Source organism: Argopecten irradians, chromosome 9 (assembly GCF_041381155.1).
Source record: "Argopecten irradians isolate NY chromosome 9, Ai_NY, whole genome shotgun sequence".
Lineage (NCBI taxonomy): Eukaryota > Metazoa > Mollusca > Bivalvia > Pectinida > Pectinidae > Argopecten > Argopecten irradians.
In genome coordinates, this window is record NC_091142.1 from 30,529,534 (window position 1) to 30,543,998 (window position 14,465).

Here is a 14,465-nt window from a genome sequence, read left to right on the forward strand (position 1 = left end):
TTTATAACGAACATTTTTGGTTAAAATGTAGTATTTTTTATTAGCCACCAAGGTTCCAGAAAGAGGTATGTAATATGTGTATAACAAACTATGCTTATAACGAAGTAATATTGTTGGACCACAGAGGTTTGTTGATTGAATAACGGTGCAGTGTGTTGTCTTTGAAGTGGGGGTCAGTTTTTTTTGTAATCTTCAAAAGAAATCTCAGTAGGCATGAGATTGTTTTTGTTTTTTTTAATGTTTTCAAGTACATTAGCTACGAGACAGTCCTGAGATATTACTGAGAGCAACCCCTGGAATGTAGAGGACACTTAGTGGTAAAAGTATCATACAACTTGAAATGACAAACATAACAGAAACTTTAACCTATGGATTAACATAGTAATTATGCAGCAATAACAGCATAAGTATTCCACATGCATGTATTGCAGATTTCTTTTTTGTCGAAAGTGTAATATTGCTTTTCATCTGCATCCAAATGTAATTAACATGAACTATTGAAAGCAGAAAAGTGTGACAATTTTAGTGATTAATCTACAGCCATTTAGTAGTCGACTTTTCATCTGGTTTCTTTAATTTAATATTGTCAAAACTGGATCTTGACTGCTAAAGTAACACATATCCAGAAAGTCTATCGGTTCTTTCCTGACAAATTAAGGATGTGGATGTATATTTATCACTGCAATTTCAGCAAATTCCTGATTCATAGCTAAAACATAATGTAATCCCTGTAGGAATGTCAATAGTATATCATAAATTCTTCAAACAAACTCATTTGTGTCCTTGCATTGAAGCTCTACCTCGCACTAATTACTTGAAATAGTCAACTGTTAAAATGAATGGTCAGATCGTTTGAGTCAATAATTCTACTCTGGGTTGTATCTTCCACGATATTACAAAATCAAAGTGCCAAGGCCACTCATAGATGCTGTGACTGAAGGACTCAAAAAATGGAATAAAAGAATTGGCTTATCATTTATATTAAAATTTAGTTAACATGTTGTAGAACATAAGTCATTGTATTTTATATAATGTAAAATGTTGAATTCTGGAGTTAAACAAAGTTGATTCAACCACCACAAGTTAAATAGGTTTATTTTTCCTGAAAATGACTGAAATCTATTTTATATATTAAAATTTCTTATTTCTGATATAAGTAGATTTATTAAACCAATTAAATCTGGTAAAAATCTGAGTGCCATTTTCGTTTAATACATGTAAGTAATACTATATACACATACTAATTACTGAAATTATCAATTTCATCAATGTCTTTTTAAAAGAAAAGAAAAGGAGTTAATTAATATCCATTTAATAACAACAGAAATATTGCGATTTCCTTGTTAGAAAGACTAACATGACTGCTTGCATGTGTATCACTTTGCTTTGCCGACTTTTGCCTTACAAATCATGGCCAGATACTTTTGTCAAATAAAAAGTCATAATTTGGTTACCTTTTACAACAATCCTTTCATGTTATGGAACTTTGTTGCAAATATGTTGTGTGTCATTGTTTAAACACGGCTTGAACAAATAGAACAGCAAGTGTTATGCAGTGCACTATAGTGAAGAGGTTTGAAGGGAGGCAACTCGAGCTTTCACATCTCTTGACGGAAGAGAGCGTAGTAATTTCATCAAATGGAATTAATGTTGACTAGAAATTGACACCACATGTATAATTTATATATGTATTTGTTTGAATTGATCTTAGTTAAATAATTAAAAGGTAGCTATAAATAATTAATTCCTGCAATGAAAGGCCTAATAGCAATGACATTTAAAGTGAGGCAACTCGATATTTCACATCTCTTGATGGAAGAGAGCGTAGTAATTTAAAGATATAGTTCGCAACGTCAACCAAACAAAAGACTTTTGCAAACACATTTAAATCTTATTTTTTTTGTATAAATCATTAAAACAAACATAATTAATCATCATTTATAGCATCAATTTTGTACCATTCAACTAGATAGATAAAGTAAGAAAATCTACTGCGGAGGAATAAATTAAGAAGGCGTTGTGTGTGATTTTCGGGAATACACAAGATCTGAACCAAGATCAAAACGAAATAGTTCTAAGTAAACATCGGAAAACATCACTGATTGCGTAATTGTAACACATCGATTATCGTTGTGACAATTATTATACGTGTGTGTTTTATTATTTTATACCTTCAATTAGGGTGTGAAAGTAACAAAACAGCATTTAATTTTCATCGCGGATTATTATTGTTGTTTTGATGTGCTCAGGCTTGCTTAGCGTACTATGAACAGCATCAAAAAACCCAACATAGCTCTTAATTAAAATTTTTTTTCATATGTCTACTGGTAACTCAGCATCATAATCAATCACCATATTGCACTTGTACTTTTCACTCTTTCTTTCACAATTAAACACACACAACAGGTTCATATGTTACAACAGAGAGATTTGTATGTACAGTTAGGACACACTTATCACAGCTCGTAGTGAATCTCTCTTACACTCTCATTATAATGGTGAGTATTTAAACATGTGAAAATGAGACTTTCTTAATTATACTAGAAATCAATGTTATGGAAAAGTATAAAATAATAATTTCATTTCATTAAACACAGACTTAATCATATTTAAATTGATTAACTAAACTTTTCTAAAATAAAATATTGCTCAATTTGTAATGCATTTTTTTTAATCTTCATGTTGATATCATAAATATTTCCCTCCATTTCTTTGTTTAGATATCCAATATTAGTCACAAAAACTATTTCATTTTCTGGTGAAATAATTCTTCTTTATGTAACATGTCTTCCTAATTCACATTTTATTAAGGACACTTTTCTAAGGTCTAAATTTGTGATCAAATTGGAAAAAATAAGCAATAATTTAAATAGTGTTATTTTCAAGCTATAGTTGATTTATCAAGTGAAACTTGTATTTGCTTATTACAAAGCTGTTTGTTCTTGCATATTGACTGTGATGTCATGTCCAAGATGTCATATTCTTAGAGAAAACATTAGCTCTACTCACAAAATGATGATGTAAATAAAATAATGATGAAATCTTGCTATAACTACAGATACCCACAAATATACAGAATACAGTAACACTATTCTCTTGTAATCATAGGGACATCAATATTTCATCTTACCATATACTACGCACAATGGGATTTGATCTACATACTTTTAGTGCTTACACAATGTTGAAGTTTCAAAGTACACATACCTAAATATTCAAAATAAATATCATGGTTTTTAACAATTGCTGAGTGGACAAATTCAATACAGACATCGGTATTACGCTGAATCTGTTAGGTACAACTTACTGTTAGACTTGACACTTGGGAGGAAACCTGTAAATAGTGGAGCCATGTAGGCGGTAAATCCATCACAGTGAGAGCACATCCAGTACAACCATAGGTGCAAGGCAACATCAGTGTGGTTTTGATTGTTTCCCCGGTGTCTGGAGAACATATCCAGAGAGAAGATCATTTGAATACTGGTAAGTTGTACAGATTGTATCCTGCCCTCTGTGTCACAGCCAGGTAAATATACACCACATGGTATGCTGAAATGGACATATCACCATGGTTACTGTATATATATCACATGGTATGCTGAAATGGACATATTACCATGGTTACTGTATATATACACCACATGGTATGCTGAAATGGACATATTACCATGGTAACTGTATATATACACCACATGGTATGCTTAAATGGACATATTACTATTACCATGATTACTGTATATACACCGCATTGTATGCTGAAGGTGACATATCACCATGGTTATTGTATATACATAAATGTACACCACATGGTATGCTGAAATGGACATATCACCATGGTTACTGTATATACACCACATAACACACTGAAATAGATGTATCTCCATGGTTACCATATATACACCATGGCAGCCATCTTGGATTTCAAATTGACGTGAAAATAACAACACATGGTCTCATGAATATTTCAAGCAATTTTCAGCTTGTTTTTTTAGCAATTATGAAGCAGACGCCAATTGTTGCCAGCCTGACCGAAGATGGAAGCTGGATGCAATGATATCGCATAAGCTCACCTTAGTGATTCGGACTAGGTGATATAAATTTTGTAATATCGTTACATAATTTTCTATAAAAATATCCTTACATTTAAAACCATATCTTCAAAAACTATCAGCGTAGTAATGCTTAGAAATATTATACCAAAATTAAACTGCAAATAATTTTGTCTTTATTCGCTTTTTCATATTGTATTATGATCTACATGTGGCTATGCATACAAATAATATACTAACCCCCTGGTATTACACACAGAAATCCACCGATGAAGAAAACTAAGCTGTGCCATCCTAAAACAAATCAAGGAAACATGAGTTACTAATGGTTTACATTAAATGTTTGTTATCCATTATACAGCTTAACTATTCATGTTCTATGTGTTTTATCACATAACATGAACCTCCCCAAATTGGAACACATTTTAAAGATAATGGTAAAAACTAGATGCCTTCAGTTTTAATTTCATGATCTGTTTACTTGTCAACAGTGCATATATCTTAAAATAGAGAGCTTTGAAGCATGCCCGGTCCAGTTGTATGTTTCAGCAGGTTTGACTTTGAGTAACCTCTTATAAAGTTTGATAAATAAATCCAGACATCACAAAAAAAGTTTAAATTCATTTCAAGACAATTAAAACATTTTAAAGTTTATTCAATTGACATATCTGTGAAAACTGTTCCATTCAGCAATTATCATAATTACATTGAACTATTATTTTGTATTTGATAAGACAATTATTAAACAACTGGGGTAAATATAGAATTATTTTTCTTACCTCTCTGTTCAGATATAGTAATAGCAACACCAGTGACTAACAGTGCTGAAATGTGAGAAGAAACAATATTACGATAACATGTTGCCTTCAAATATTCCGTGTGGTTTATTCTCTCGGAAGTATAAATGGCTAACAGTACATCTCAAGATGTTCTAGGGATCATACTGAGGTGACCCAAATGGGGTGTGTAATTTCAATTTCCAAATATTTTATTGACAAAAAGATGTTAGTGTCAATTGGATTAGACATCAGGCGTAGCCTATCTTAGTCTTTTCCCGATATTGGTGGTTCAAACATATAATTATATAAAACATATATATATACATGGTGAGGTTTATGAAAATAAGGGGAGGTAACTCCTAGATGAGGAATGACATAATTTTTGATCATATTTATTGTAACTCTATAAATTAACAGTTAATCCAACATTTTTTATATAATAACCAAATATTATCACATTATTCTAACTATATACTTGATAGTATGTATATTTTGTGATATTGATCCTATTCGCCACAACAGATACAGGCTATAAAGTCCACATGTGTTTAACACAATTAGCCATCCACTGATGGGCATCAAGAACCAATCTCACAAAATACACATATATTTGATTTGTGGAGTTACAACTATATTTGTAATTACTAGTGTTTACCCATAATTAGTTTCTTAGGAGTTACCTTACTTAAATATTTGATGATTTTAAAATAACACAAGAAAAGAAGAAGAATGATAATCATATTGACATATTAACAGAGAGACAATTCAAAAATTGGGTTTGTATAAGTCTCATTAGGCTGCCCATAGTACAAATATATTGTTAGTTGCTAGCTGTATCAAGGTGGATCTCCAGGGAAGAAGGATTATAGGTACATGTACATATAAACAATAATGTATAATTTTATGAGACCTACCATTACTATAATCTAAATGTACAAGGCTACATATACCAGAATAATAAATGTTTTATTTACACAAATAAATCAACTTTAAATCTCTTTGTTTGAGCTATATAATTAGACACGTGAGTTAATATATTTCTATTTTCAGTATCATTACAATCTGTACATCCCTGTACAAGGACATTTATACACACATGGTTATGATGATGATGATTCAGATGTTGTTCCAGCGTCAAACGGTGGTTTTGATATAGATTACATTCAAGGAAATAGTGATATGCAGTTTCAAAAGATTGATTACATTCACACATTGGGGATTCTATAAGGTGATCCATGAATCGGTCATAATTTAAATTACTTGCACTATTTCTTAATTGGCATAGGATAATATTTACATTCCGATTACCGCAGTATTTAAACACATCAGTTATGTCAGTTGAAGTTTGGTTATTTTTATTTAGAATTTTCTTTAGTTGTGTGGATGATTCAATATTATGGATTTCATCAGCTATCTTATTCATTTCATTTAGCATTGTTGGAAAAAAACTTTCAAAATAACTTACTGTGCGACATAAGGGAGGATCAAATAATCTGTTTGTGCGAAGGGAATACCCATAGAGTGTCTCATCATGTATAAAAGGTTCAATAATATCTCTTAGATAATCTGGTGTTTCATTATTCATTATTCGGTACATTAAAATGACTTTATGTTTATATCTTCTGTATTCTAATGTTTCCCATCCTAATTCTTTGTATAATTTAATATGAGATGTGCCTTTACGTAGGCCTGTTATTAATCTTGCAGCCTCTAGTTGTATTGATTCTAATAGATCTTTTTGAGCTAGAGTACAATTATCCCAAACAATATCTGCATATATGGGGTGTGTAAGATCTTGTATTGGAGCATAGGTGACCCAAATGGGGTGTGTTAGATCTTGTGTTGGAGCATATGTGACCCAAATGGGGTGTGTTAGATCTTGTGTTGGAGAATAAGTGACCCAAATGGGGTGTTGTTAGATCTTGTATTGAAGCATAGATGACCCAAATGGGGTGTTGTTAGATTTTGTGTTGGAGCATAGGTGACCCGAAAGGGATCTTGCTTGATCTTGTATTGGAGCATAGGTGACCTGAATGGGGTATGTTAGATCTTGAATTGGAGCATAGGTGACCCAAATGGGGTGTTGTTAGATCTTGTATTGGAGCATAGGTGACCCAAATGGGGTGTGTTAGATCTTGTATTGGAGCATAGGTGACCTGAATGGGGTGTGTTAGATCTTGTATTGGAGCATAGGTGACCCAAATGGGGTGTTGTTAGATCTTGTATTGGAGCATAGGTGACCCAAATGGGGTGTTGTTAGATCTTGTATTGGAGCATAGGTGACCTGAATGGGGTGTTGTTAGATCTTGTATTGGAGCATAGGTGACCCGAATGGGGTGTTGTTAGATCTTGTATTGGAGCATAGTGACCCAATGGGGTGTTGTTAGATCTTGTATTGGAGCATAGGTGACCCTGAATGGGGTGTTGTTAGATCTTGTATTGGAGCAAGGTGACCTGAATGGGGTTTGTTAGATCTTGTATTGGAGCATAGGTGACCCAAATGAGGTGTTGTTAGATCTTGTATTGGAGCATAGGTGACTCAAATGGGGTGTTGTTAGATCTTGTATTGGAGCATAGGTGACCCAAATGGGGTGTTGTTAGATCTTGTATTGGAGCATAGGTGACCCAAATGGGGTGTTGTATGGGGTTTGTTAGATCTTGTATTGGAGCACAGGTGACCTGAATGGGGTTTGTTAGATCTTGTATTGGAGCATAGGTGACCCAAATGGGGTGTTGTTAGATCTTGTATTGGAGCATAGGTGACCCAAATGGGGTGTTGTTAGATCTTGTGTTGGAGCATAGGTGACCCAAATGGGGTGTTGTTAGATTTTGTGTTGGAGCATAGGTGACCCAAATGGGGTGTTGTTAGATCTTGAATTGGAGCATAGGTGACCCGAATGGGGTGTTGTTAGATCTTGTGTTGGAGCATAGGTGACCCAAATGGGGTGTGTTAGATTTTGAATTGGACCATAGGTGACCCGAAAGGGATGTTGCTAGATCTTGTGTTGGAGCATAGGTGACCCAAATGGGGTGTGTTAAATTATGTGTTGGAGTATAGGTGGATGAATGGGGTGTGTTAGATCTTGTATTGGAGCTTAGCGTAGATTAGAATTTTGACTTTGACTTTGTGACCTATAGATGAACTTTGACCTTTATAGCTAACTTACCTAGTCCAATCACAGTGAGGGCTATGGAGCCAGCTACTACCTTACAGTTGTCTCTGATCTTAGGGTGACGCCACCATCTAAAAATAGACAAGGAATCGCCTAAATATTTAACAGTTGTCTCTGATCTTAGGGTGACGCTACCATCTAAAATTAGACAAGGAATCACCTAAAATATTTAACAGTTGTTTCTGATTTTAGGGTGATGCGCCATCTAAAAATAGACAAGGAAGTTGTCTCTGATCTTAGAGTGATGCCACTATATTAATACTCAATGCAATGAAAATAAATCTCCAGGATGTTTTAATTTCAGCGCTATTAAAACTAATTGTTATTGAAAATCTCTCTATAAGAAACCTTACCTGCTGCCGTCGGAGAACGACCTTGTTGATACCCGTGTGTCATCTGACCAGGTGCTTGACAGGGAATGTGTGGATCGCGTCGTACTCAGCTTAGCATTCCTATGGAGAAATCAATTCTACAGTCATGATTTAGTGTTAATTCCAGCAGCATTAAATAATTCTACATTGAACAAACTGTTCACACAGTGAAATACAAATCATAAGTATATATATAACTAGTAAGTAGAAATTAATGGTTATAGCTCAAAGTTTTAGCCTCCGGATCACTTATTTTTTATATTTCACACAAGGGTCTAGCTTTGAGACTTGTTATGTTTTAACTTACTGGTGGGCTTTAGGTTGTCGTAATCATATGGACCCCTGTTGAATGTCTGAAGTAAACATTTTCAGGAAAATTTGTTGTGTGTAAAAGGTGCAGGTTTGTAAATTGTGTTAAATAGGGTCTCTGTTACTCAGCTTACAGAGTAAGCTTCTTTGGCGTAATTTTTCACACTGGAGATCTAGACCTGATTTCTGGTTGGGGCACTCCCTATCTTCTACACATGAAAGCATTGTAAAATTACATGTACCAAGCCTTAGAAATGCATGTTAAAACAGTAGTTGTTTGTTCCAATGTTTTCGTTATAGAAGTTAAGAACAAGTGATATTTTTAGGTCACATACCCAGCACCTCTTGATTTAGATTCTTTTGATGCCGTTGACTTTTTAGAGTGTTCATCTTCATCAGTCTAGAAAAAAAATATTACATATTATCAAAAGCTTCCATACGTAAAAGGAGCGGTTCAGTGTGGTTTGTAAATAGTGTTAAATATGGTCTAGCATGCTTCTTTGGCTCAATCGGTATAAGCGTAGATTTCCACGCCAGAGACCCAGGTTTGATTCCTGGTCCGGGCATTCGACTGTGCAGGAATGTGTATTTTCCGGGCAATTCCCTGTTCCTCTACACATAAATAAGCTTATTATATATTTATTGACCTTTTAGAGGAAATAAGCTATCTACCTCGATTAAGTGAAAATATATAAAATGTCAAATCCATTAAACTAGTACAGGTAAATCCGTTCCATAGAGAAATGAACGAATCATGACCTATTGATTATTGACAAGGACATTGTTTAACTATTCCAATCACAAACAGCAATAAAATCATATCTGATGGAAATTTGTGGTTTATCTACAAAGGCGTTAAACAGCTATCGAAGCAAACTGGCCTGTTGAGATATTCGTAAACATTGTACAAGGCAAATAAAGTGCAATAGTTTTTAACAACGACATCACTTCAGAAAAGAAATTTAGAGATACAAAATCCGAAAATTCAGTTAACTAACCGGAGGGCGGATCTTTGGTCCTGTCCTTAGTGGAGCTGTTTCCTTGGTAGATCCATAAAGTCGAATCTTATCGTCGTCTTCCGAATCAAAGGCGTCATCTATTGAAAATGCCCCAGTAGACATTGTCAACAAACTGATGTCATTTTTCTTTTCCAAATGGAAGTTACCGCTTGAGCCCTTAAAAAGACCAAACCTATAATTTCATCTACATTCCATCTTCGAGAGCCCTATGTTTGAAAATACCACTTTAAATTAAGTTGAATAGAAACTATATTTTCTGTAGTTTTTAGATTACATTGAGGAATAATTGCAAAAATGTTTTTTTGTATATTTTCCTCAAGTGTATAAGCGATGGTTTTACGGTACACCTCTGGAGTTTACCATCCCATATAGCTAGAGGTATACTACCGACGTGTATCGAACGAACGCACCACTGCCACTTTCGATTTGAAACGTGCCGACCATGCCGACCTTTGCTATCTATACCAATGTTTCGAAACCTGAAGATACAGAGCAGTTTCTTAAGGAAACATCTAAATTCGTTTCAGAGATATTGGGGAAACCAGAAAAGGTTAAATGAGAGGGGAAAATGTAGCGCCAGACCGGGACTCGAACCCGGGACCTTTGGCTCTGATCACTTAGGCCGTTTTCGTTTATTCGGAACAACCGGTTCGACCGTTGGTTAAAGTAATTATTTCAAGTATAAATCCTGACGGACCTGCAGTTTTTGATACAGGCCTGTGAGGGTTTTGCAAAGGTTCGTCTGAAAACAATGTAAAATCATTAGGTCCGTCTTTAATTAATAAACGAACAACTAGGTCCAACCAGTCAAACCGTATAATCGAAAACGTTCATGTTGTACACAACCATATGCATGTGAGTCGTGAAGGAACAGTAGTCATGATTTGGAAAACTTTGATTGTTTACATCTCTTGATTCACATTATTTCCACATAAACAAAACAACACTATCATGAACTAAGTACATTTTTTATATACACGTGTAACAGAAGAGGAGCAAATGTAGCGGCCAGACCAGGATTCGAACCTGGGACCCTCCGAACACTATAGCTGAGTGTTCTACCGACTGAGCTACCTACATACCCTTAGACTTGTAGGCAAATTATAACCATCAGGAGACGACTTATAAAATTGTTTTATGAATCAAAGCTACAATGTATGTTTAACTATATTTGTTCTTGAAGTTAACAAAGGACTTCAGTAAATTTATCAGATTTGTCAGATCCTCTATAAGAATGTGACCCCTTGTAGGATGTTGTCAGATCCTCTATAAGAATGTGACCCCTTGTGGGATGTTGTCAGATCCTCTATAAGAATGTGACCCCTTGTGGGATGTTGTCAGATCCTCTATAAGAATGTGACCCTTGTGGGATGTTGTCAGATCCTCTATAAGAATGTGACCCCTTGTGGGATGTTGTCAGATCCTCTATAAGAATGTGACCCATTGTGGGATGTTGTCAGATCCTCTATAAGAATGTGACCCCTTGTGAGATGTTGTCAGATCCTCTATAAGAATGTGACCCCTTGTGGGATGTTGTCAGATCCTCGATGAGTGATAATAAAAATCTATAATTCAATCTGATTGTCTGAAGATTTGATGCAAACCCACCACAGAAGCTAGGCTTTTCAATAAAACGATCTCTTGATTCACATTATTTCCACATATACAAAACAACACTATCATGAACTAAGTACATTTTTTATATACACGTGTAACAGAAGAGGAGCAAATGTAGCGGCCAGACCAGGATTCGAACCTGGGACCCTCCGAACACTATAGCTGAGTGTTCTACCGACTGAGCTACCTACATACCCTTAGACTTGTAGGCAAATTATAACCAATCAGGAGACGACTTATAAAATTGTTTTATGAATCAAAGCTACAATGTATGTTTAACTATATTTGTTCTTGAAGTTAACAAAGGACTTCAGTAAATTTAATTGGAATGAGTTGAATTTTTAGCACAACATTTTCCCCTAATAAAACCAATTACTTTTTTTAAAAATGCAATAAATATTCATTGAATGTCATGTTAATTATGTGTTTCAGTTTGTGACGGTGCGTTTTCACCCAGACCAGCTGATGACACACGGAGGGTCGACTGATCCGTGTGGGAGTGTAGAACTCTATAGTATTGGACTGAAAACAGAAAAAACCAATGAATATACACAAGCCATCGGTGACTTTATAGCTAACAGATTAACAATTCCAAGAGACAGGTAATTTACATGCGTTTAGTACATCACATGACAGATTAATGACTTCTGATTGGCGACACAGATGGCTACTATGCTATATCCCATGAGAACACTATGAGGCAATAGTGCCCTCCCAACCAGGCCTTAATAGATAAATACATGTAGTGCCCTCTGATAGCTCTCAACTAGTAGGAACTAGGAAGATAAATAATGTATGGATATACAAATTGTTGTTGGTCTCACAAGCAAGCATGATTACCAATATACATATACCAATGTACATATAAAACCTACTCTATTCTGCACTTCTTATTGTATAGAATAATCAACCATACAATGTAGGTTAGCTAGGACTGTAATGATAAAGTAATAGATGATATGAGGTTGTCAAACTCAAAAATTCAGTGAAGAATTGTAAAGTTTGATTAGTTTGTTTTTTTTTCATTTTCAGGTTTTATGTAAATTTCTCAAACCTTGAGAGGAATGAGGTTGGGATTGATGGGAAGACATTTGCTGTATAGGAGTTATCTCCCATATTCCTGTGAAGTTTGATCTTGACTGTGTTGATATATGTGTATAGTACACATGGTAAAGCTTGTATCAAATAACACTGGTATGGTTAGTACAATGTATACCTACATTACACTTCAAATTATTGTAACTGTGCCTAGATGTGCCATATTTGCTATCTAATGTTGTAGATATGGACAGACATTCTAATCTATCAGAGTTACTTCCCTTTCTTTCAATCTGTCGGTACTGTACAGAGTACAGAATGAAATGACGGGAAGTAACGCTGATAGATCAGAATAATATTTATCTTTAACATGTGAATTTTTTGCTTTGTGTGTACCCTACAGGTGTAAACAAAAGTTTACAGGTAATCTATCCATACTTTGAATGAAGAAGTAAGGAATAAATATTTCAGAGTATATCGTTCTAATTTTAATATTCCGGGATCTACATTTGTATTTATAAAGTGAATTAAGTGCTAGATGTTTATTGTCGAATACAGTACTTGTTATTCTGAAGATAAATTTGATTAAAATACATGTCCTAATTATCACTCTGTTTGATAAAGACCACATCCCATTAGGGGTCAAGTTCTGGTGACTTTCCAGTCAAATTGCTACTTTCAGAATCTTGTAATTGAATTTTAGTGGACAAAGTTGCATATGTAGTTATCTGGCACAAAGAGCACAATATTGCTACATGTAAATGTTTATGTGAGGTAGGACGAATTCTTTTCAGTTGATGTAGCTAAGATGATAAAATGCATTTTATCTGAAGTACATGGAGTATAAAGGTGGGATGTTGTTAGATCCTGTATAAGAGTGTGACCCCTTGTGGGACGTTGTCAGATCCTTTATAAGAATCTGACCCCTTGTGGGATGTTGACAGATCCTCTATAAGAATGTGACCCCTTGTGGGATGTTGTCAGATCCTTTATAAGAATGTGACCCCTTGTGGGATGTTGTCAGATCCTCTATAAGAATGTGACCCCTTGTGGGATGTTGTCAGATCCTCTATAAGAATGTGACCCCTTATGAGATGTTGTCAGATCCTCTAAAGAATGTGCCCCCATATGGGATGTTGTCAGATCCGCTATAAGAATGTGACCTCATATGAGATGTTGTCAGATCCTCTATAAGAATGTGACTCCATATGGGATGTTGTCAGATCCTCTATAAGAATGTGACCCCTTGTGGGATGTTGTCAGATCCTGTATAAGAATGTGACCCCTTGTGGGATGTTGTCAGATCCTGTATAAGAATGTGACCCCTTGTGGGATGTTGTCAGATCCTCTATAAGAATGTGACCCCTTGTGGGATGTTGTCAGATCCTCTATAAGAATGTGACCCCTTGTGGGATGTTGTCAGATCCTCTATAAGAATGTGACCCCTTGTGGGATGTTGTCAGATCCTCTATAAGAATGTGACCCCTTGTGGGATGTTGTCAGATCCTCTATAAGAATGTGACCCCTTGTGGATGTTGTCAGATCCTCTATAAGAATGTGACCCCTTGTGGGATGTTGTCAGATCCTCTATAAGAATGTGACCCCTTGTATCAGATCCTCTATAGAATGTGACCCCTTGTGGGATGTTGTCAGATCCTCTATAAGAATGTGACCCCTTGTGGGATGTTGTCAGATCCTCGATGAGTGATAATAAAAATCTATAATTCAATCTGATTGTCTGAAGATTTGATGCAAACCCACCACAGAAGCTAGTCTTTTCAATAAAACGAATGTGTCTGCAGTCTAATACTGAATTTGGGTTTGAATTTAATCATGTGTTAAACACAGAGTGTTTCAGAAAACATGTCCCGACTTTAAATGAAAAATCATAATTTCACGAATTGAGACATTATGGAGAGCAAATGATTTCACCATTTGGTGGAATACAATTATTTATAGCCAAGATTTCATAATAAAACATGATTAAATCATGAATGACATCACTTATAACCATGATATACTGGTTTTATAAAGGTACATTCGATCACACAGCTTTAGGATGGAACCGCATCATAGGGTAAATATTGAGCAGATAAATGTACCTACTTAA

At 35.0% G+C, this 14,465-nt stretch overlaps 2 protein-coding genes across 2 annotated transcripts; one reads left to right on the forward strand and one right to left on the reverse strand.

Annotated features, from left to right (window-relative positions):
• Nucleotides 1-2,283: 2,283 nt before the first annotated feature.
• Nucleotides 2,284-9,837, reverse strand: LOC138332048 (transmembrane protein 134-like). Its single transcript, XM_069279987.1, has 7 exons — nucleotides 9,680-9,837; nucleotides 9,017-9,081; nucleotides 8,355-8,453; nucleotides 7,996-8,072; nucleotides 4,829-4,873; nucleotides 4,290-4,343; nucleotides 2,284-3,549 (listed from the first exon to the last, which is right to left on the reverse strand). Exons 1-7 carry the CDS (start codon nucleotides 9,800-9,802, stop codon nucleotides 3,470-3,472), a joined length of 543 nt encoding a protein of 180 aa, XP_069136088.1. The 5' UTR covers nucleotides 9,803-9,837; the 3' UTR covers nucleotides 2,284-3,469.
• A 230-nt stretch (nucleotides 9,838-10,067) lies between these two features.
• LOC138332049 (macrophage migration inhibitory factor-like) lies at nucleotides 10,068-13,423 on the forward strand. The gene is made up of 3 exons (XM_069279988.1): nucleotides 10,068-10,250; nucleotides 11,750-11,919; nucleotides 12,350-13,423. Exons 1-3 carry the CDS (start codon nucleotides 10,143-10,145, stop codon nucleotides 12,417-12,419), a joined length of 348 nt encoding a protein of 115 aa, XP_069136089.1. The 5' UTR covers nucleotides 10,068-10,142; the 3' UTR covers nucleotides 12,420-13,423.
• The last annotated feature ends 1,042 nt before the right edge of the window (nucleotides 13,424-14,465 follow it).

Coding starts and splice junctions, on each gene's coding strand:
- LOC138332048 (XM_069279987.1), bottom strand. CDS start 9,802: ATGTCTACTGGGGCATTTTCAATAGATGACGCCTTTGATTCGGAAGAC. Junction 4,344..4,828: donor TACTATATCTGAACAGAGAG/GTAAGAAAAATA, acceptor GATTTGTTTTAG/GATGGCACAGCTTAGTTTTC. Junction 3,550..4,289: donor TCTGTGTGTAATACCAGGGG/GTTAGTATATTA, acceptor TGTCCATTTCAG/CATACCATGTGGTGTATATT.
- LOC138332049 (XM_069279988.1), top strand. CDS start 10,143: ATGCCGACCTTTGCTATCTATACCAATGTTTCGAAACCTGAAGATACA. Junction 10,251..11,749: donor TATTGGGGAAACCAGAAAAG/GTTAAATGAGAG, acceptor TATGTGTTTCAG/TTTGTGACGGTGCGTTTTCA. Junction 11,920..12,349: donor TTAACAATTCCAAGAGACAG/GTAATTTACATG, acceptor TTTCATTTTCAG/GTTTTATGTAAATTTCTCAA.